At 48.9% G+C, this 22,788-nt stretch overlaps 1 protein-coding gene across 1 annotated transcript in view; it reads right to left on the bottom strand.

Annotated features, from left to right (window-relative positions):
* Positions 1-22,788, bottom strand: part of WSCD1 (WSC domain containing 1) — a 45,818-nt gene that overhangs the window by 11,529 nt on the left and 11,501 nt on the right. Inside the window, exons 3-6 of the mRNA XM_003799029.3 lie at positions 17,377-17,491; positions 15,556-15,740; positions 12,938-13,059; positions 522-681 (exon numbers count right to left, since the gene is read on the bottom strand). Of these exons, the coding sequence (XP_003799077.1) occupies positions 522-681; positions 12,938-13,059; positions 15,556-15,740; positions 17,377-17,491 (582 nt within the window). The remainder of the gene's footprint in view (positions 1-521; positions 682-12,937; positions 13,060-15,555; positions 15,741-17,376; positions 17,492-22,788) is intronic.

Raw genomic sequence — 22,788 nt, 5'->3', positions numbered from 1 at the left:
CGAAAACAAAACACCAGGGAAAAGCCCCCAAACCTCCAAGTATGTTCTGGGTCATGGTGGGCACTTGATAAAGGTGGTACCATCTCTCTTTTCTCACTCTTCCTCTCATCAGTTCCTAAGGTCAGACATGATACTCACACCAAGGAGGATGCTCAGGTCCCTGTGGCCCCTAGGATCCCTTTCTCCCCATGCCGCCCAACTCCACCATCTTGCTATTGCTTCCCCTCTAGTCCCTTTCTCTTTCTGCTCTTCCCCTGTTCCTCTTACCACTGTCATCCCCAGAAAGACTCAGATAAAGGGTCTGATATTCTTCAAAGTCAGTCTAGGATTTAGCCTCCAGGGAGGGTGGAGGCCTCATCTCTCCCATTATCTCCACCACCCACTAAGATGCTAGAGCCTTTATGCAGATACCTTCCTAATCCTGATCTGTACACTGAGCCATGACTGGCATCTCCAAACCCTGGAAGCTCTCCCCAGGCCCCAGATCAAGTGCCACAACCTGTAGTGGATACAGAGCTCACCTTGCACAGGCGTCTGGTAGACCTCGCAGTAATCTGCCACCCTCTGGACCTCAGGGTCCTGGCCACATAGGGAGCTGTCCATGGCATCCCGTAGGCTGAACTGGGGAGTAGGGTAAGCACAGTAGCATTTCCAGCCCCTGAGGACGGCCAAGGGGAACTCCTGCCAGGGAAGAGAAAAAGAGGAAGGAAAACACATGGAGTGACTGTGAGGGCTACACCCCCTGCAGGCATGGGATGAACATGAAGGATGTATTGCCAGCTGACTGGGATCCATAGGGACCACTGTCATCCTTCTGCCACCAGGCTCTATGCCCAAACCCAGAGGAAACAAAGCTCAAAGGACAAGACTTCTGTCTGGACTTTTAAGATACAGTGGCATTTTTTATGAATTCCAGGGAGGGAAAGGTCACTCTGGGAAGGGGTATACACATGAGTGGACATCTGCATGGGACAGAGTGGAACTGATTGGCTGACACAGGGCAGCTCTGGGGCTCAATGTGTCACACTGTTAACCAACAGAGCTTGACCCCTGAGAGAGGACTGGAATTCCCTCCAGCTCTTTTGGGCCAGCCGCCTCTCCAAAAAGACACCAAAGCCAACTCTGTGCCTGATGTTCCACTGCAAGGTGGGGACAAATTCTGGTATAGTCATCTTTCCAACGATGGCAGGGGTGGGTGAGAGCAGACCTTGTTCCGACTCCTGGTGCTCAGCCCAATGGAGGCTTCCAGAAAATGGAGAGGCTCTGCCAGGGTTAGGAGAGGGCAGGTGCCTTGTTCTGTGGGCCAAGTCAGCTCCCAATAGTCTCTTAAATGAGTTCTGATTCTTCTTGGGGCAGGTTGTACCATGCAGTGGAGAGATGTGGGGTGCTGGCATCCTGAAGACCTGAATGGTAATTCCAACTCAATTCCTGGGCACCCTCCCTTGAGCAAGATGTTTAACTTCACTGACTTTTTCACTGTTCAAAAAGGTAATAAAATCTGCCTTTTTGGGCTTGGCATACAGTAGGTACCTCCCCAGAGGGATGGGCTGTCCTCATCATCCTTAACCCTTAAGGGCATCAGCCATGGCTTCCTCCAAAACGCCTCCAGCCACCACTCCCACATTATTTTCTGAGAACCTACTCTGTCCTGGGTATGAGGTAGGACTCTTAGCTCACTTCATTTCAACCCTCCCTGCATCCACAACCAGGAGATGCAGGACTCCCAGAGTGTGGGGATGAGAGAGCAGTCTGCGAGTGTGCGTACCAGGGAGGGAGGCAGTGGGTGGAGAAAGCTTCTCAAGGCTAGGGGAAGTGCTGTACAAACCTTTTTATTTTTTGCCCACAGCAAAAATCTCATAAATAAATAAGTAGAAGAAAATCAATAGCATTTTCTGAGCATGGCTAGGTCAAGCTGAGGATCTCGGCACTCATAAAAGACAATAGACAGTGTCAAGCCAAGGGGTGATGCAGGCCCGGGGGTCGGTGGGGGCTGGAGGGTGGTGTCTTAAGAACCAGAGGGCGGTGTCAGGTTGCTGTTGTAAGCAGAGCTAGCAGCACGCAGGTGAGACTCTTACTACCCCTTATCCTTCCTCAAGCTGAGGAAGCCCCTGTGAGTGACTGGACAGTAGGCTTAGAAGCCTCATCAGCATCTCCAACTAGACTCCATCATGCCTCTTTGTACAGAAAGTGAGATCTATGGCCTGGCCCTCAAGCTGAACACAATGGCTTTTTTGGAAGCAAGTTTTCCTGCTGACATGAGTTCATGAAAAGCAACCCAAAGAACTGCCACCTCTGGCCTCTGCACTCCTTCCATCCTCTCCCACAAAGCCCTCAGCCTACCTCAACACAGAAGAGAGCAGCCAGGCATCCATGGCTCAGCACAAGAGCACACGGCAGTCTGTGTGTGTCTGTCTGAAATACACCTCTCCACGCTTGCTGCTATGGGCTGAACTTGTCCCTGCAAATCCATATGCTGAAGTCCAAAACCAACCACTTCAGCATGTGGCTTTATTTGGAAGGTGGGTCTTTACAGAGATAATTTAGTTAAAATAAGGAGGGTGAGTGTTCAATATGATGGAGGTCCTTATAAGAAGAAGAGTTAGGACACAGAAAATACAGACCAAAGGACAACCACGTGAGGAGATGGAAAGAAGGCTGTCATGTGTAGGCCAATGAGAGCAGCCTCAGAAGAAAATCCACCTGCTAACATCTTGATCTTGGACTTCCAGCCTCCGGAACTGTGAGAAAATACATGTCAGCTGTTTAAGCACCCCATCTGGGGTACTCTGTTATGGGGACTTGAGCTAACACACTGCTTTCCTTTCTTGGGGTTTCTTGGCCATTCTAGTTGGTTTCTCATTTCAGGGGCTTCGAACATGCTATTCTCTCTTGCTGGAATGTCCTGCTCCCAGATTCCCTCGTGGCTCTCTCCCCTATTTTCCACATGTCACCTCAGCAGGGCCTTCCCTGTGTACCCTGTTTTCAAGCTGCACCTTGCTGTGCTTTTTAATTTTAATAACTCACCTGGATGAAAGGCTCTGATTCCAAGTGCGCTATTCAATCAGTGTGGAAGAGTACATCTCCAGACAAGCAGCACGCCCATGACCCCTTGCCGTTCACGGCCATCCCTGCCTCCCACAAAGCAACTGCTCCCTGAGTTCCATCTCCCAGAGTGGTTTTGTCTATTCTAGAAATCACTTAAATAGAATTGCCCAGGACACATTTCTGTGTGCCTGGTTTCTTCCATTCAGAAAATAGCTGTTCAATCTGTCCAGGTTGTTTTATGTGTCTGTAGACTGTTCTTTTTCACGGCTATGTAGCATTCTGTAGGCAGACGGGCCAGTTCACTGAGTCATTCCCTTGAGGACGGACATCTGGGCTGTTCAGCTGTTGTGGATAGGGCTGCTCTGGACATTCTTGTACAAGTCATTTAGTCAATACATGTTTTCACATTTCTCATGGGCAAACATCTATAATTTCTGCTTCATTTTTTCCACAGGCTGATTACCATGTAACAGAGTGTATATTTTACTTATTTATTTGGCTTATCATCTGCCCCATCCCTGAGAATGCAAGTGGGGACTACTGTATGTTTTCTGGGCTTCGCTGTATCCTCAGTACCTAGGACAGTGTCTTGGACATGGTGGATAAGTTATAAACATGTGATGTAAAAAAAAATGAATGAATGGACAAAAGAACATCCTTTTCAAATCCTAACCCTACCAAAAGCTGCTCAAAACTAATGTGGGTCTGATCTTTCCAGGTCATTTATTCTACTTCACGACGGGTATGAGGGAAGAGAAAAAAAGCCTACTCCATCTAAGCAAATCTTCCTTGACATCAGTGACCTCAGGGGTGCCCTGCTGTCCTAGGATTCCTATTCAGAGGGAGAAAATTCCACCAGCATGGTATATCCACCCAGGGCATGCTGGCCTTCTCTCCCTCCCCAGCAGCAGCGGCACTGCTGACGCTGATGCCTCACAATCTTATATCCCAAGGCTGCAGAACGGGCTTCCCCCACCAGTGACCTGAACCTCTTTGCTTCCTTGAGTGGATTAAACTGTCAAGTTTCCAGGTGTTTGCAGAGCGACGGGAGAGCTGCAGACAGTAATGTGGTTTTATTTACAACATAACCGCTTCAGCAACATCACTGGATTCTGAAAACATAGAACAATTTTCAGCCCCTTAGGGATTTCTAGGACATGATTTCCATAAAAATTAAATATTGATGAATCTTTTCTTTCTGCCAACTTTCCTCCTTCCCCCACCCCTGCCCTAAGCTTCAGTAAGAAAGAGAATCTACAGAAAAAGAAGAGGAGAAATGGATTGGAGAAAGCAAGGCAGAAGAAGAAAGTGAGAACAGAGATCTGGGAGTGTTTCAAACAGAAGAGGGGCTGAAGAGGCAGCTGGCTCAGCCTGTATCTGAGGGCAGAGGGGCTCCACATCCTCTCCTGATGCTGCATCTATAGCCCCAGCCTGGGCTCAGCCTGTGCCTGAGGCTGGTGCAGGGCTGGGCCTGCAGTGTTGGCTAGGGCAGGGCTCTTCAGGTGGCAGGGATCCATGTGCAAAGGGCTGATTTGTGGCCAAGGGGTGGACATGCAAGGAACATGGTCCCAAGCAGAGCCCCGGTCACAAACTGGCCCGTCTGAGCCTCATCTCCTCCATTTTCATTCCTCCTTAAGTACCTGTCTTAGGGTCTTCAAGATTATATAGAATCAGAGATTTCAGAGGCACAGAAAGGGAAACTGAGGCTCGGGGGCAGACACTGAACAGCCCAAGATATCCACCCATTAAGTGAGCAGAAGCAAAAGCCAGCCTTCTGGACTCTGAGGCCAGTGCTCTGCCACACGGCACTGTAGCTCAGCTCATTGGAGGCAGACACACACTTGCAATGGATCTCCCTCTGGTGTGGGGGTCAGCTCTGCCAGTCTTTTGCCTTCAGGGTGGTTCCATTCATTCCAGGGGCAGATTTGGACATGAAAGATACAAAAAGGAAAGAAGATGCCCTCAGGGATGGAGAATTTGGATGCTGGCTTCTCCAAACCTCATGCTGAAATTTGAACTCTAGTGTTGGAGATGTGTGTGGTGGGAGGCGTTTGGGTCAGGGGCAGATCCCTCAGGGATGGCCGGGTGCCCTCCCCCCAGTAATGAGAGAATTCTGGCTTTATTAGTTCAGGGGGGAACTAGTTGTTTCAAAAAGCTTGGCCACCCTTCCCTCTTGCTGTGTGACACACCTGCTCCCTCACTGCCTTCTGCCTCGATTGGAAGTTCCCTGAAGAAGTCACCAGAGCAGGTGCTAGTGACAGGCTTCTTATACAGCCTGTGGAACTGTGAGCCAAACAAACCTTTCTTTATAACTGCCCGGCCTCGGGTATTTCCTTCATAGCAATGCAAAGTGGACTAACTTAGAGGACGAAGGGGCAGACTTCTGCTTTCAGGCAAATGTCAAGTTGACTGAAAATGTGTCCAGTGATGCTGTAACTGAACATGGAAGCTGTGTGACTTAGAGAGGTCCTGGGAGGGGTAGGCAGCCCCAGGCTAGTCATAAGGAACCAGCTTTGAATCCCATTTGTGGACCATAGGCAAGCTACTGGGCATCTCTGAGCCTGGGTTTATCATCTGGAAAAGGGGCACTGTTTAATGATTAAGAGCTTTGTAGATGTGAGTTTAAATTTAGATGATTCGACCCCTATTTTCAACCCCTATGGGGGTTCTTGGCATTGAAATACTCTTGAGGTACCTTTCAGAGAGAAAGTAGACAGACACTCAGCAAACTTGGGTGAGTCCAGGTGAAGCCAAATGTGTGGGGGCAGACCCTACCCCAAACCCACAGCATCTACTCTTCCCCATATAAAGAGCCAACTCACTAGCCCCCATCTGTGAGGTGCTGGTAACTCAGCACACTCTCTAAACAGACTCCAGAATATCATCCTGTGGACATGAGAACAGGCTGAGCATGAATGCTTGGGGCCAATGTCAGAGTGTCTCCAGAGGACCATGGGCACCATGGCTCTCAGAAGACTTGAGTCTCTGACAGCTGACATATCTAACCCACCCACCAAGCAACCCAGCAGAACCACTTCCCTGTCAATGCCAAACACCCATAAAACATAAGCGTTTGTGCCATGTGGTGTGACTCACAACTACTAAACCATCAGGATCCCAAGGTGCTTGGATTTTCACCATCTTGATCAGGGACCAGTTCCTCATTTTGGGTACTTCCCCAAACACATCCTGCACAGCAAAGGAACTATGGGGAAGCTCAATAACAATGAGGGCCATGACCACCATCTAGAATACCCAAGAGATGCCCCAGAACACAATCTGTTCATATCTACAAGGACAATGAATTCTCAGTACAAGGTGAGGCATTTTACCCCTGCCAATCCCATTCAACAGATGAGAAAACTGAGGCTCAGCTTATGTGATCTGACCAGGACCCCCAAACAAGGAAGTGGCAGAGAGGGGATATGAACCTACGATGCTATGATTCTAAAGCCTTCTTTCCACCAGCTTAAGAAGGATACAGCTAGGAGATACACTTCCTGAAATGAATCAAACGTCTTAAAAGTATACACACAAAACGTACATACCCTTGGCCCCAGCAATTCCTTGTCTCTCATATAGCTCAATAAAATAATTATGAACATGCTCAAAGGTTTATCTTTGTTTATAATAGCAAAAGAGAAAAAAGCAAACAAAAGGAAATGCCCTAAATGTCCATCAGGAGAGGATGGAGTGCCAATGAGCCATGAAAGACATGGCTCGGCAAAGGAAAATGTTCACAACATATTAAATGAGAAAAGGGAACATGTCTCAGAAGGAAAGATTCAATCTTCATAAAACAAATAAACAAATGAAGTATGGATACACCTAGGTAGGATAAAAGACCAAAAGGATGGGAAATGTTAGTAGTTGTTTTCTCTGATGTGCTAAAGTTACAGGTGAGCTTTTTAAAAAATTTTTGCCCTTCTAAATTTTCCACATTCTCTAAAATAGATATGCATTTCTTTTGTAACTCTCCATAAACAAGTAAGTGTTTGTAGAAACACACACAGTTTCTAAAAATATGATATCCACAGGTTTACTAGGGACGTTTTATAAAAAATTCAAAGCAACATCATATCAGTCACTCATTGGAGCGACTACAGCATTTTGACAAAGGGAAAATTATTATTATCAAGGCTCACAAAACCCAGACTCTTATAGACCCAATGCTTGGTGAAGACATGAAATTGGGTACCCCAGGGAGGCCGTGAGTCCACCGAGGATAGACTGCATCTATCGCATCCCAGTGGATTTAGCAGGAGCCGCTGTCCAGCAGGGAACAAAGAGGCTGTGCAGTAACGCATGCCTTTCCATTCCACAGACAGCCAGGTTAGCGGAAACATTTTTAAAAAGTAGGAAAAGAAAAAGGTAAACAACAGCTTTAGAAGAAATGTCAGTGGGAAAACATCCAAGTGAATAATATTCTGCAGAAAGAATACTCAAAAGAGACTAAAAGAGGGGGGAAAAAGAAAGGGCGCCACCTCTCTTCTCCTCTCCCCTTAATTCCTTCATCAGGACAGCCACGAGCAGCTGCTGGGGAACAGCACGCAGATCACAAGGCATAATGGCTGCGTCATACATTACTAACCTATTTGCAGATGATGCTGGATTTCATTCATCAGCCCCATTTTGGAACACTCCCACAAAACGGTCTTTCTATTTAAGCACAAATGTCCAACTTTAAAATTAATTTCCCTAGATCTGAATTGGTAGTAGTGCAAATACAGAAGCTGCCACCTGATTCTCATCCTCACCTTATGGCTAAGTGAAGGAGGCGGTAGGATTTTGAGGACTGCTGAGGGTGAGCACGCGTCTCCTTCCATCTCCAACACGATCGCAGGAAATTAGACAAGATCATTTTACTGGGCTTTAAAAACACATTACACTGGTCAAGTCCCTCTTGCTGGCAGACAATCAGATCATTAAGATGCTGATATTGCCCAAAATGTTCTTCTTCTATTCAAACTACACTCTTGGAGCTCCCCAAATCCATTTTCATTAACTAGCAAAAAACAGGGAGAGATTTTTATCTGGGGCCACAAATAAGCCTCAGATGGTGCTCAAAAGTGGGGATGCTGCAGGAAACCTCCTCTCTTTTCCTGTTTCCAAGCCCCACCTCTCACATCTGCTGCTCTCGCCCCTCTGCCCAGCCAGCCCTAATTAAGCCCCTCGCCCGTCACCCTCAGGCTCAGCTCTGCCCCATTTAACATTCGACTGTGAGCATTTTCCATCGTAAGTCTTTGAAAACATTTTCAATAGCTGTATTATAGTCCACTGTATGGCTGTGGCATAATTTAACCATTCCCACATCAGAGGACATTTGAGCTTGTTTTTCAGGCAAATTAGAATGAGATAAAGCTGCCACTGGGAGGGTCCTGCAGTGGCAATACCCGCCTTTCCAGAGAGGACGTGTCTGGCACTTTAGAGTAGGAAAAGTACAGCCAGACATCCCCGAATTCACCTCTCACCACTCTCAATGTTCAGGAGAGAAGGGAGGAAACCGTCCCCTGCAAGTACATCCCTGGCCTCTGCAGGCCTGGGTCAGATAAACTTCCAGAGGATTTCACATCCTCCACACCTAAGTGCAGAATTTGCTTCTCCATCCTCACCAAATAGTTGACCACAGCTCACCTGGATTCGGACCCACGTGAAATGTGGCTCTGCCTGGGCACTGCTGCCCATTGTGTTGACACAGGCTCTCTAGGGCCATGGTCCTCAAGCAGGGACAATTTTGCCCTCCAGGGGCAATGTTTTTCGCATTGCACCTCAACTTTGCAATGTCTGGAGACAGTCTGAGTTGTTACAGCAAAGGACGGTGGGGCAGAGGTACTACTGGCAATTAGCAGGTAGAAGCCAGGGATGTGGCTAAACAGTCTGCAGTGTACAAATGGATCCTAAAACAAAGTATTATCTAACTTGAAATGTCAACAGTTCCCAGGCTGAGACACTCTGCTCTAAGGAGAAGTCAGGTTTCCAGCAAAGCCCCCACTAGGCACCTGCACAGCTGAGGGGCTGACAGCACAGAAGGCTCAAGTCCAACTTATACCAACATCCAAGGGCACGCCAACGGGAAACAGACGGCTGGTCTGGGAATAAAAGACTCACTGTTGGGCAGATGGTGGCCTTAGCTGGATGTATGACATCAGGGCATCCTTCCTGCCCCACCTGGAATCCCTAACTCCAGAACCAGGTCACAGGCCGACTTCCCAGGCAGCCTTGCCAAGGCATCTCCAAGGGTGGTTCTGAGGCATGCCACATCCCAGGAGGGAGCCTGGCCAGTCAGATCTTCTCCTCCACCCCTGCCCCACTCATGCCTCACTCTTCTCCTGGTGGTTCCCACCTCTTCATGTCCCTATATCCCCTCATCTCCCCCTCCTTTATTGGCTCTCACACTCTCCCAGTTTCAGATCCTACCCCCTGCAGATACAGAGCGCCAGAAATACCACCCCTGTCTACCATGGAAAAGAGGCAGGCATCCAAGGCCCTCTGCAATTTGTCCCCACCTGACCTTTCACAACACCCCAAGTCACCCGCCACTCTGGGCCACCTGGGCTGCTTTTCCGCCACCCCCTTCCTGCTCAGCCACTGTCCCCCTTGTGGTACACTCCCTGCAGCTGCCTGGCAACACCGCCCCGAAGCCTCCAGCTCCAACCTTTCCCCAAGGTTGCAACCCTCTGCCTTCCTCAGCCTCCCTCCAAGCTTTCTTTACCCTCCTTGGGCACTGACCTCACTCTGCCATGTGTCAGAGGCTCCCCACACATGCTCTATCCACTGTAAGTGTTGGCATATGAGTTTTACAAATCCCACTACATATGTTCTGCCAAGACCTGCTTTCAACTTTCATGCTGGAAATGTGACTGTGTCTCACAGCTGCAGAATTCTACAACTCTCAACAATGGGACTGGAGGAAACCCCCCCTCCCTGCCCCATCCGACAATACAGAGCAGCCAGGACAAGAAACAAGTGTCAGCACAGATTCCAGCTGTAAGCTCTGAGAACCCCGGGTGCCCTCCCCCTGTTCTCTGACCTCAACAGTGCACAGCTGGATTAACCAGGGCTGAGCAGGTGACCTGTCCTCATCACATCAGGAGGGGAAATGGCCAAAGTGCTAAGGGGCAAAACGGCACAGACACCAGGAGCCTACAGTTAGCATCTAGCACATGCACCGATGTGAAATTGCAGCCACCTGGATTTGCACCAGTAAATATGAAGAAAGGCTGAAAAGAGAAGTTGAAGAGTTTTATTCTAATCTGTGACCTCGAGGCACAACTCTCTGGGCCCTAATGTGCTGCCCAAGAGGAGGCACCCAAAATACGGGACCTAGTTCTTCTTCGAATCACTTCCCCCAACCCCCGCCCTGAATACAAAAAGATTACCGGGTGGCCTGTTTCTCCTCCCACCTCATTGATGCGGCTGTAACATTAGTATAACCTTTGCCAAAAGCAACCTGACAAAGTTCACCAAAATGACAGACATTCCTTCATCCTGTATCTCTCTGAGGGATTTTCTTCTTACGGATTCACGTTACATGCCTATAAGAGTAGTTAAGTCATTGCAACCTTGTTTGTAAAAGCAAAAGCCTGAAAACAACCTAAATGCTTAACAGTAGGAAACTGGTTAAATAAATTATAGGACATCTGTGTAATGGGAAAACAGGATGAGAAAGCACTTTTCATATAGATGTGGGACAAACTGAGAGAGACGGTCTGGCGAAGAGCGCAGCACAGCCGAGTGTGTGGCTCATTACTGTCTGGGGGGCTCATATCAGATCGGACAAGGATGCGATCGCTTTAATATTCAGAGTCTGTCTGGAAAGGGACACAAGAAGCTAGGACTATTAGCTGTCTCCACGAAAGGAAAATGGGCAGAAAAGACTGGGAGTGAGAGGAAGACTTCCCCTGTGTGCTGCCTCATATCTTTTTACTGTGCTCCATGTAAATACATTGTCCACTCAAAGCTACTATGAATCTCTAGGGGCACATGCCTTTCCTTTCCTCTTCTCTCTTCTCATCTCTTCTGTCCCTTCCCCACACCCCGACACATGACAGGGCAGCAGGGAATAAAGCACAGGTGTCAGGACCAGTCTGTGAAGGTGGTCACTCTGCCTGCATGTGAAGGTTCTCAGCTCTGCAAATCTGCTCTAGCTCTCCTCTTGGAGAGAACAGAGATCTGGGTATCTCCCCTCTGGGAGCCGCTGGGAGGATTAAATCAGACAACCCTGGGGAAGCCTTCCACCCCCAACCCCCCCCCCAGCACAGCAGGACTCCTCCAAGTTTGCTGACCAAGGGTGGCCTGCCTTCAGCCTGGTCTGGACCAGCGCAGTTCCTCTGATTCTGATGAGGGGGTCTGGGCAGGGAATTGCTCTGAGCAGCAGGTGTGAGGAAAGCCCTGGGAGGCAGCTGGTTCCCCATGCATGCAAGTGGGGCCTGGTGGTTGATCGAGCATCCCTGATGCCTCTACTCAGAGCTCTGCTCCCAACGAGGGGAAGAGAGGAAGAAGTCCCCAGGCCAGATGTCTACAAATCAATACACTGTCTTTTTGGCTCCCTGCATTCTGTTGTGGGAACCCTGACATCCTTGGCAGTGTCTTCGGAAATGCTGGTGACGCAGAAGAGCCACTTCAAAGGATGCACTTGGGCAAGAAGAAAGCACGTACGAAACGCTTTGTTCTCTACTCCCCTGAAGGGAAGCATCCCAGAGAGCCGAGGAGCACAGGAAGCAGGAGAAGGCGACGTGGGGGACCACAGAGCATGTGCTGGCTCCTCAGGTCTGATCACATCTGCTGTCACTGAAGCCCACCCAGCCCTGTGCCTTGCACACCCCTGGCAGGCTACGAAGCCAGCTGAGTTCACATCCCAGTTCCACCACTTTGTGTGTGGCTGTGTGACCTGGAGCAGACAGCTCAAGATCTCTGCCTCAGTTTCCTCACTCGAAAAATGCAGACATCATGGCACCTCTCATGATGGATTGTTAATGAGGATTAAATGAATCAACACATGTAAATGGCTTGGAACAGTACCAGACACGGAATAAATGGTAAACAAATATTAGCTCCTGTTGATAAACGTCACTGCCACCACCACCATCACCACCACCTTCCCAGGCCCTGCTCTCTCCTTATAGTCTTGTTCTATTATGCTGTTGAGTACCACAGCCATGTCCGGGCTACTGCAGCCCAGCACGTAGGGAAGAGCCCCAGCCCCCGGCCTATAGCAACTGAGGGCCCTTCCTAGAGACACAGCACCCATCCCTCTGCAGACTGCTCACCTCCTGCTGGAGACCTCTTGGACTCAGTGTCCTGGTCTCCCCAGCCTCACTTCACACACTCCCAGCCCCAGCCTTTTGCAAGTCCCATCTGGCCTTGACCAACTTTACCCCAGAGTCAGTGGGCAAGGCAGGGTCAGTGGCCTTTAGTGCCCAGCCCAGCCCTGCATGGAGTCACACTCCACTCCTCAGCCCAGGTGGTACCAAAGGTGCAGGTGCAACTGCAGCCCTGTAGTCAGATTCACAGCTTGACACTGTCAGCGTAAGTAACAGAAAATCCATCAGCTATCCCCAAGTCCCCAGCCAGCATCTTCTTGCTTCCAAACCAAGTCAATTTAATATCTGATACTTGTGCCAACATTTTACACGCTCCTTTCAGCTTTATAGCCTTTGCTGACAACTCCCCACCCAGCCTTGAACCACTGACACAGGCATCAGGCTCTTTCTGGCACCCTCTGTAAGGTCTGGCATGTGGTCTGCCTCCCTCCCATACCTCCATCCTCAGTTCCCACCCGGGCTGCCAGAGCGGACACCCCCAGCCCAGCACAGGCGCTCACCCCTCTCTGGGGACCACCATGCACACTGGATTGTTAAAAGAAGGGTTGTGAAATCATCATAGGTCTTACTTTCTGGGAACAAAATCCTGAGCATGTCTCCACGGTTGCATTAATCTGTGTCAGGGAGTCGGGGAAGGCGTGTGTGATGTTCTCTGGCAGTCGGAAGCAGCCTCTGTAGGTGGCAGTCCGCCCTGTGGGGAAGGAAATGGGCTTCTGGTGAGAAGTGATATCCCCAGGTGTTGGTACCTGTCACAGGGGAAAATACTTTGGATCCTGGCTTTGGATCCCAGGAAGGGCAGATTTCAAAGCAGGGAGGAAAACTGCCCTGGGGAGGAAGCAATCAACCCAAGCTCTTAAGAGAAGCCAGACAACAGGACATTGATCACTCCAGGTCTCCAGCAAGGGACCACTTGGCTGAAACTGCCAAGCTCAGGTCTTGCTTCTCCTGCCAGCTGTCTAGGTGTGGCGTCCTCCCTTCTTTCGACGAATATGAATTATGCATTTATTATACTATGTGCCAGATTCCCCAGCAGGTGACTTGAGAGGCTGATATTCTGGAAAATATTATATTCTCCCAGAACATGTATTAAAGGAAAAGTAGATGTGGCAATCTTCTCTCTTACTGTGCCATCGGAGTCAGGCCACTGCCTTGCTTCTTTGCAAGGTTGGCCTCTCTCTGATGCTGAACTCCCACTCAAATTCTAGGAACACTCCTCAAGCCTGTGTTACAAAGGAAGCCTCCTGCTGAGCTGTTCTTCAGACCTTCCGGTGGAGAAGTCTAGCTCCCCAGCTGGCTGCCTTGGTGCTAAACAAACCCCTGGAATGTTCCAGCAGCAACTGCTCCTGTTTCTTCCAGATTTGCCTGAGTTTCTGTAGACAGGATCATACTTCTTTCAATACCAGGTCTCCCAGGACTCGGATCTCCCCCAGCTCTCTCCACCTACCATCTTACCTGGGGACAGCAGGAAGCCTCTGCCATAATCTGCCAAGCAGGACCAAAGCCCAGATCTGGAAGCCCAGATCTGCAATGACCACAGCACCAGTGGTCTACACACCAGGGCATGAACTATTAGGTCAGACACAAGAGAGAAGCTTGAGGCAAGGAAACAGCTGGGGCTTAGGGTGTTGGGTGTTGAGTTGAAGTCTAGGTCCTGGCGGTGACTGGCTCTGCCGTCATGGATTCAGAGACCCTCCCTTTCCTTGCCTACCTGCAGCCCAGCTCCTGGAGTTGTAGAAAGGAGCAGTGTGCACCCACATTCCATCCCTGGTGGGCTGCATCTCTTTACCATCACACGCCTGCCTTGCCCTTTGGCATCCAGGCCGAGGTGATGGCTGGTGCTGGGCTCACTAAACTCTTTCTTATCTCATGGCATGATTGGGTCCCCCAAGAACAAACATCTGGATAGGCATGGTTTCTGTGCCTCCATCACTGCTGTCCCAACCTTGCCAGTGGCAGGGGAGGTCTCTTCCCCTGCTCTGACTTCTTCCCAGCCTGCTCCCTCCTAACGTGTGTGAAAAGTATGCAACCTTATTATTTTATGAAGGAGCCTTCTGTAACTAGTAGATCTGGGCTCATCATCTTGCAGGGAGGACAAACCTGAGTTTCAAACTCATAGCTGGACCCCTGCAGTTATCATCTCTATCTGATGAAACTTAGTTGGAATTCTGAAGGGTCCAATTCTGCTGTCTGATGCATCAGCTTACTCTCCCTCATGGTTGATTATTTCCTCCTGAGTTCCATCATTCTGAACTGCAAGTTCAGTGCTCAGTGAGAATTCACCTATGAGAGCCCTTCACACCTAGGCTGATGGCACAGCTCTCAAGAGGGATCTGGCATCTGCCTTCATCAGGTACTTCCCGATGGGCCACGGTCAAATTTATGTTGGAGTTCTCAGCCAGATAATACAAACTGGAATCCCAAAATTCATACAGATGAAGGCCTGTGGTTATAAATTCTTGGGAAGAATTTTTTTTTTTTTTTAATCTAAAGCTCAGGTCAAAACAGACAAGCTTTGTTTCTACCTCCCTGAACTGATGAGTTGTTCTTTTAATCTAACTTTCACTGATTTGAATCCCACTTTATACAGAAGTTTTATTCAGTTTACTGCCCTGAGAGGCCCGTGGCCTCCTTCCTTATCCTGTTTGGTCATTGAAACCTAAACCTCATGGCCACCCAGTGGCAATTTCCCTCTGTTGAGATGTGGAACCATCACCTCTAACTCTCTCCACTGGGGTTAGTCCTTGCCTCTTTGTTTCTGGACCCAGGGACTGCCTTACTTTCCTGCTTATTCAGCTATGTGTTTAAAATGATCCTAGGTGTTTTATAGCTAGGGAACTTGCAGATTATCTGGTCCACTCCATTGTTAGAAATCGAGGTCTACCTGTGCGGTTTACAAAACAGACTGGAACCGGAGAAGGGAAGGGGGCTGGACGTCCCAGGGATACCCAGGCTTCCTCATCAGTTCCTCTTTCCTACACGGGGCAAGGGAAGATGTCCCTCAGTCATGAACCCAAGCCATGGTGCCTCTGATGGGCTCTAGCCCCACCACACCAGGAGCTGCCCAGTAAAGGTGGTAGGGAAGGCGGAGCACAGGTTCTGCCCTCCACAGTTCAGACCCGGGGCTTGGTTAAGGGGCAACTGGAGAGCAGAGGAAGGGCAGAGCTGAGGGCAAGGCTGGCACACTCACGCTTCTTGGGGCCCAGCTGCATCTCATCCACGCGGTACACAGAGAGCCGGTTGACGGCCCCACACACGGAGCCCTTCTCCCCCTTGCATTGATGATTACACTCCTTCGGCCTGACACTCACGGCAGGGAGCCGGTTCCCGCAGTAGCACTCCGCACCAGCCTCCAAGCCAGCATAGATATAGGACCTGCAGGAAGACAGGGCCTGGGTGAGTCCTGATCTTGGCCCAGAGGAAGTGCTAGGGTCCTAAATGCAAAATCTGGGTCAGGCAAGGGCAGCTGGGTCTGGGGGTCAGCGTGAGGGTTGGACTTTAAGCTGGGCTTAGAGTGTAACCTAGGGGCCAGAGCCATCAGCATAAGGCTGGCCTGAGGCATCAGCCTCCAGGCAGACTTAAATGTCATCTGGGTCACGCAAGGGCAGCTGGGTCTGGGGGTCAGGGTGAGGGCTGGACTTTAAGCTGGGCTTAGAGTGTAACCTAGGGGCCACAGCCATCAGCATAAGGCTGGCCTGAGGCATCAGCCTCCAGGCAGACTTAAATGTCATCTGGTTGAATCAAGGTAATGGTGTTTCCTTTGTGATAAACTCACCAGCTCCATTGGTCTCTCTTGTCAGCCCTGAGCTTTGCCCCTGGGTGCCATCCACAGTTACAGGTTAGCTTGGCTCTAAATCAATGCTGTGCTGGGAAATGGACTCTCAGTATGGGATGGGGAGAGCCCTAAGTTACAGCAATTGCCAATTTCTGTGGTGTAAATACTCCCATTATAGAAGATTTCAAGTTCCCAACAGTTTTGTAACAGCTCACAGCAGTTCCAAAAATATATCTGTTTGCCCCTGAGAGCCAGCGTGAGCTCCAGCCCCACCCCTCCATGGGCTACAGAGGCTGCCATGGGCAGTGTCTTGTTCCCTAAATCCACAGCCACTTCTTTACCTGCTTTTACCCAGTGGTTAATACCATAGGTTAAGAAAAGACTGGAAATTGAACCTATAATAACTCTACATCTTTACACTCCCTTCTCATCAGTGGATTGAGTTGTAAAAAGGCCACATTGACACAAGCCTCTAGTCCCCCATTTGGCCACTAGAAAGTGGGGCTCTGAGTATCACTTACTGTCTCTTGAGTCTCAGTTCCCCTAACAGCTAGGACACTAACATGAAATCACGTTGCCTGAGTTTCAGCTTTATCTAGTAAGGGCCTTGCCATTTCTAGCTCTGGCCTCAGCTTCTCTATTGTTAAAATGGGGACAGTGAACTGCTACCTGCAGAGTGTGATGACCTACCAAAGATGAAAGAACCTAGAGTGTTAGGAATGAATGGAGAGGCCGATCTGTGATTCTGTTTTATTCACCTCTCTCACACGCACATGTGTGCTCATGAACAAATACCCACAACAGTGAAGGGTGACTACCTGGACATTAGGGACCATTCCCTGGCATGTGACAAGTGTCCAGTACCGACTGGGTGAGCTGGCAGTATCAGAAAAAGCAAATCCTGTTAACAGACACAAGCTAGAAATAGTTCTTTTAGCAGAGCTAGAAAGGACCTCAGAGAAATAAAATCTTTATTTTTTTTAAACAGGAAAGGAAAATAACCCACCAGAGTCACACAGCAAGTCCCTGGTATAGCTGGACTAGAAGCCACAGCTGACACCAGCCCAGCAGCCACACTACCTGCAAACAAATGTTCTTTTTTCTGGAGAAGTGGGATCTGATCACTGAGGTCTAATTGTGCTGTGACAGTCACCTGGCAGCCAGGTGCCACCTCCCTCTGGGACTGTTTCCTGACCATCGTTGGTGGGGTCAGCAGGCCAGGGCTGCAGCACCTACCGCTCGGCACATGCTTCCTGACAGTGGGAGACGGTCATCTTTCTCAAGTCGTAAAACACAGCCCCTTTCAGAGTCCTCTCCTGGCCGTCATCACTGAAACATCCAACATATGTGCCTGCGGTGAGGGAAGCAAGGCTGAGATCAGAGGCGCAGGAGACAGAGGGAGGGGGCCCAGTCATGGGCCCAGTCTTAGGCAAAGGCAAGGGACTCTCTCCGTTCCTGGCCAAGGCCCTCTCTCAGAGAAGCTCAGGGCATGAGGGCTGCAATCCAACATTCCCGTCAGTGCTCAGCCGAGTGGGCATCTAGGCACCTCTCTCTCATTCATTTTCTGACCCTTTTCTTAGCTAATGACCCACTGGCTACCTGAAAGCCCAGCCAGGAGCTTGGGGTCGGCCTGACCACCTCTTTCTTTTGCCACCCCAAAGCACAAATCTAGATGGCTGAATTGTCTCCCTTGGTCTCCAGCCCTCCCTGCCACTGCTGCCCTCCCAGGTTCATGTCCTCAGAGACAGGTTGTTACCTCCTCGTGGCCTAGAGGGAAGACATTCATTTGGGAATGTCTAATTTTTATCCAATTTGAGAAAGGTCTTTCAAATCAGAACTATTTCAATAAAAATATCTGATGGCCTAGAAGGGATTAATCCCTCATTGCTGGAGTATGTTCACAGAGTCTGTGACAGGTGTTCTGTGCAGAAATCAACTGGACCAAGTGACTGTGCAGGCTCCTCTAGGCTGGTCATCTTGGGGACATTCCCAGAAGGGGACAGTGGGGGACATGACTCTATGAAGCAAAGGCAGTGCAAAGCCAACCCAACACGCACCAGTGGAGGTCTGGACCAGCCCTGCCTTGTCCCAAGGGAGGGAGGTGTCTTTCAGAGATGCACAGAGAAGCTCAGAGAACATAAGCACAGTGCAGACTCGGCATTAGGCATGTAAATGTCACATGCACCAGTGTTTTGAAGGAGCGGCATGTTGGGAGTTTGCAAACACACCGTTGCACAGGCCCCAAGCTGTGAATATGCACCCACAATAGCTGTGCCGAGATCTGGATTGGGCACCTGTGATAAAGACACTTCTCCCCCAGGAATTTCTGCGCTGAGCTCCTTGATGTCACCTACGGAGCATGCAGCAGCCTCTACAGAAGTTAGCCTGTCTCTGGGAAGCATCGTGCCCAAGCAGATAGACTGCTGGCTTCCAAAAGGAGGCAGCTCCCTGAGGGCAGAGGAGCTTCGTTTTTATTTCTGCCAAGTGCAGCCGCTCAGGCCACCTTCAGGGCACTCTGGACGAGTGGGTCTGCTGACCATTCACTTCTGAGTCTGGCAGTGACTTTTCTGTCTGTGAACATGGTACTGAATTCCACCTCTGACCTCTAAATCCCTTCAACTGTCTGTGCCTTCATTTCCTCAACTGTTAAAGATATACAGCCACCCTTCCTGCCTCACTGCGCTCAAGGTCATTTTTCTGCCCCATAATTAGACCTGTCCCTGAGTCCTACTAAGGCTATCCTCTGTTTCCCATCTGTCCTTGGAGGCTTTAATCTCTAGCCCTGACCAGTGTGGTCAGGGCCTCCCCTTTCTCTGAATTTTTTCCTATGTTGTGCCTCTGAAAAACTTGTCTGTTAGCCAAACCCTTGTCAACAACTGTCGTTCAAACTCTTGTGTATCTGTGTGTCTTGTCTCTGCAACATGACTGCAGGGTGCTCACGGCAGAAGTGACTTCCCCAGGTGACTTCCTAGGGCTGGGCACATCAGTGTCAGCACCTGTGATAGTGGGCTACAGCTCCTAAAAACCATACTGTTATGCTTGAGGGTGCAAAGGTAGGAGGAGAAAGCCCAAATGCCAAGAGGGGACAGTCTTATGGAATGCACCAATCTCAGGGCCCTAGAGCTGTCATCATACAATTCATCCTAAAAAAAAGTGCTACACACCTCATGGCTGAATATCACTGTGGTCACCTTCCAAGTACTCCCGTTAGCCAACTGTAGTGATATTCACCAATGAGGCATGTAGCACTTTTTCTAGAATGAGTTCAGGAACTTAATTGTCCAACCTCATAGCTTCTAATTAAACATCCAAAGCACAATCTCCACGTCTGTTAAACACTTATCACCATAGATGAGAATTAACTACAATTTTCTAAAGGTCTATGGGCTTAAAACCTTACAAGGCTGAGAAAGCAGGTACCCATGCTTCCATGGATGGAAACAGTCTTTGGAAGCAGGCTGACTTAGGTTCAAATCCATCTCCACCACTGTCCAGCTATGCCACTTGGGATGTGCAGCTTCCTTTCCCTGAGCCTTTGTTTTCACCTCTGTAAAATGGGGATATAGTACCAATTCCATGGGGGTATTCATGAGAATTCCATAAGGTAACACATGTAAAATGTCCAAACACAAGGCCTGGTGTGTAGTAAGTATACTCAGTAATGATTGCTTTTATTCTTAATAATGACCAGTTTAAATTTACTTTACTTCCCTGAAACTCAAATTCTTCATCATGAAAATGATGATAGCACGACTTACATCATAAGGCTGTTTGAAGATTAAATTCAATGAGATAACAGATGTATATCTACACAAAACAATGCTTGGCCTATAACAGATGTTAGAATAAGTAACAGCTATTATTATTCTGATCCTACATTCTAACCTGGGATGTGTGATGGATGGATCAGTAAATATTAGCTGAATAATTAACACATTAATAAAAGAGAGAAAAAGGATGGTTTCAAGCAGTCAGGCTTCACTTCCTCTGAAGAGCAGAGTGGCTACCCTATTACCAGCTGGCTGCTTGATGGAGCTGACCAGTGTGGAGAAAAAGCCCATGCCTGGCTGGCCCCATCCCAGAGTCTGAGACACAGGGCCCCTTCATTTGGGAGGAGGAGTTAAGCTCTTTTATCTGGAAACATAATAAATGGCTTTTCTAGCTCCACGGCAGAGGCAAGAATGTGCAGGAAAGAAAGAACTTCCGAGGGATACACTGGGACACATTCTGAGGCGGATTTATTACTTTCGGCTGAAATGGAGGCATTGCATTATTGTCTGTGACTCTGCATCTGTTCATTTGCACATCAAAATGGACATGCCGTGAGGCTATTAACGATGGCTTTGAAGATATTGGAATGTCTTTGGAAATTACTATCAATAAAAAACAAACTGGCTATGGAGAAGTTACTATTTTTCCCCTAGTAAACTTACTGACATTTTATTCCATTATGGATGTTGTCCAAGGTATAATGAAATGCTCAGTGATTGATGGAGCCTCCTGCAGCCTCCACGCCTTACAGGATCCCCTTTCAGGAGAATGGCGGGCTGCCCGGGCCACAAAGAGATGCCTGCTTTGTCTGCGGCCCCAACCGCTGGCCCAAGGGCCAAGTTGAGGGCTACTCTCCACTAGCATGGCCTGCCTGGCCATGCAGGACCCACAGAGCCCCAGGAGGGTAAGGCGTCTCCATGCCAGCACTTGCCTTCCTCTGTTCTCTGATGACCTCCAGTCACCACATGACATGGCTTCCCCCATACTTGGCTTTCCTATTGTGTAGGGGCAGCAAATTCTTCCTTAAATGCTGGGGCATAGTCAAGATGTTTAGCAACCTATGGGGGGCACTGACCATTCAGAACTGCCACCATTCAGCACTGGAATCATGTTAACTCTTTCCTTGCTGGATAACGGAAGGTTTGGGGAGTTCACTGGGTAGGCACAAAGTATAAAGGGCACACAAAGGACCCATAGCAGTGACCATTTATCAACACACATGGAAGTGTTTCACTATTTTAACAACTGATAAGACCATACTGGTTTATACAGTTGAATATCCATCCTGCTTACATCTAACCATAACCTCTCCAGTTTTTACTAGAGCTCCTTCCATTAGTTCTTTAAGTCCCTGGGGGTAACTTATAGGAAGGCAGAGTCCATCTCTCTTACACATACATACTCCACACCCAGGGCTGTAGCTGCGTCATCCTGAGCCCTCCCTTCTGGTGGTCAGTTATAAAGGTCACTTCTGTCTAAGAAGTGCAAATGCCCTTTGCACATCCCTCTAGCAGATCTCAGACATGCTCTGCTGGAGTGACTAGGAAGCATGTCTGATTCTGCCACCAGACTGAGCTCAAGGGCACAGTGACAAGCACGTAAGACTCATGCAGTGGGTCCTCAGTCAGTATGCAGTGATAGAAATGAAGAGAGGAATTAAGGAAGGTAAATCTGCCGAGGTCATGGGAATATCTGGCAATACTAAGAGAGGAACCCAGATCTGTTTTCAAAACTTGTGCCTTTATAGGGCTTCCCCTCAAAAAATCCATATTGATGTTTATCAGTCATTCACACTTTAGTCTAAGTAAGTGGCACAGCTGAAATCTGCATAGAGACCCAGTTTTTTGGTGTGTCAGAGGGAGTTGACAGAAATAGTCCCTGTGTAAAATAAGCTGCAGCATCACTTTCCCATTTTTCCCCCTTTTATAGGCAAGCTTTCCTGAGGAATCCTATAGCAAGGCTATGACCGAGGTGGTTTCTAAAGAGTCTTCCTCAAGAGAGACAAGAGCCCACTGCTCTCCTGTCTTCTTTTGACTGGCCTACCCATCATCCTCCTAAGGGAAGGGCAACTTGGGCTCCTTTCTCTTCCCTGGAATCTTCTCATCATGCTCAAATAAAGCCAAACTCCTAGGCCTGGCACTTGTGGCCCTCCCTAACCCAGGTTCTGACACCTATCTCCTTCTAGATTCTGTCCCTTGCGATTCTATGCTCCAACCACATTTATTACAGCCAGAACAGCAGGGTACAGGTCCAAACAGGGTAGTAACAGGGATCCTGAGAAGCTGATTGAGCTCAGTCACCATCCAACAACAACTTTGGCACTTCCTGAGGGCTCTCCACATAGAGACACCAACCCAGAGTCTGATGTCCCCATATTGGAATCCAACAGTGTGACTATGGTGGATCCCCATCCCCCAGGCTTGCCACCTAAAGCCTGCACTCTGAGTCATGCGTTCTAGTCTGGCTCCGAGTCCCCAGCTGCACCAAGCTCCAGTTGCCCAAAGGCAACCTACTCGGTAATGTCCCTTTTAGGGCTGCCTTCTTCTCAGTCTCACTTCCTACTCCCCTACCAGGGTTCCCTGGAATCACATCCCAAATATACTAGGTGCATTTGAATTTAGTTTCAAGGTTTGCTACTAGGGAACTCAAGCTAAGAGAGTGAACCTGGCAATTTATTTAGCTTCTCTGTGCTTCAGTTTTTCATCTGTAAAACCAGGATAAAATAATAACCTGTAAATAGCAGACTTACAGGTGAATGCTATGAGAGTTAATCACGTTTATTAAGTAACAATAGATGCCAGTTAGAGTGTTGGCAGATAATACCTACACTATCTATCCTGGTGGCTCTCAGCTTCGGCTTGTGTTGACATCACCTGG

Source organism: Otolemur garnettii, unplaced genomic scaffold (genome assembly GCF_000181295.1).
Source record: "Otolemur garnettii isolate 467f Iridium unplaced genomic scaffold, OtoGar3 scaffold00145, whole genome shotgun sequence".
Taxonomy (NCBI): domain Eukaryota; kingdom Metazoa; phylum Chordata; class Mammalia; order Primates; family Galagidae; genus Otolemur; species Otolemur garnettii.
The sequence above is the reverse complement of the archived record's forward strand: the minus strand, read 5'-3'. Positions and strand labels throughout refer to the sequence as shown.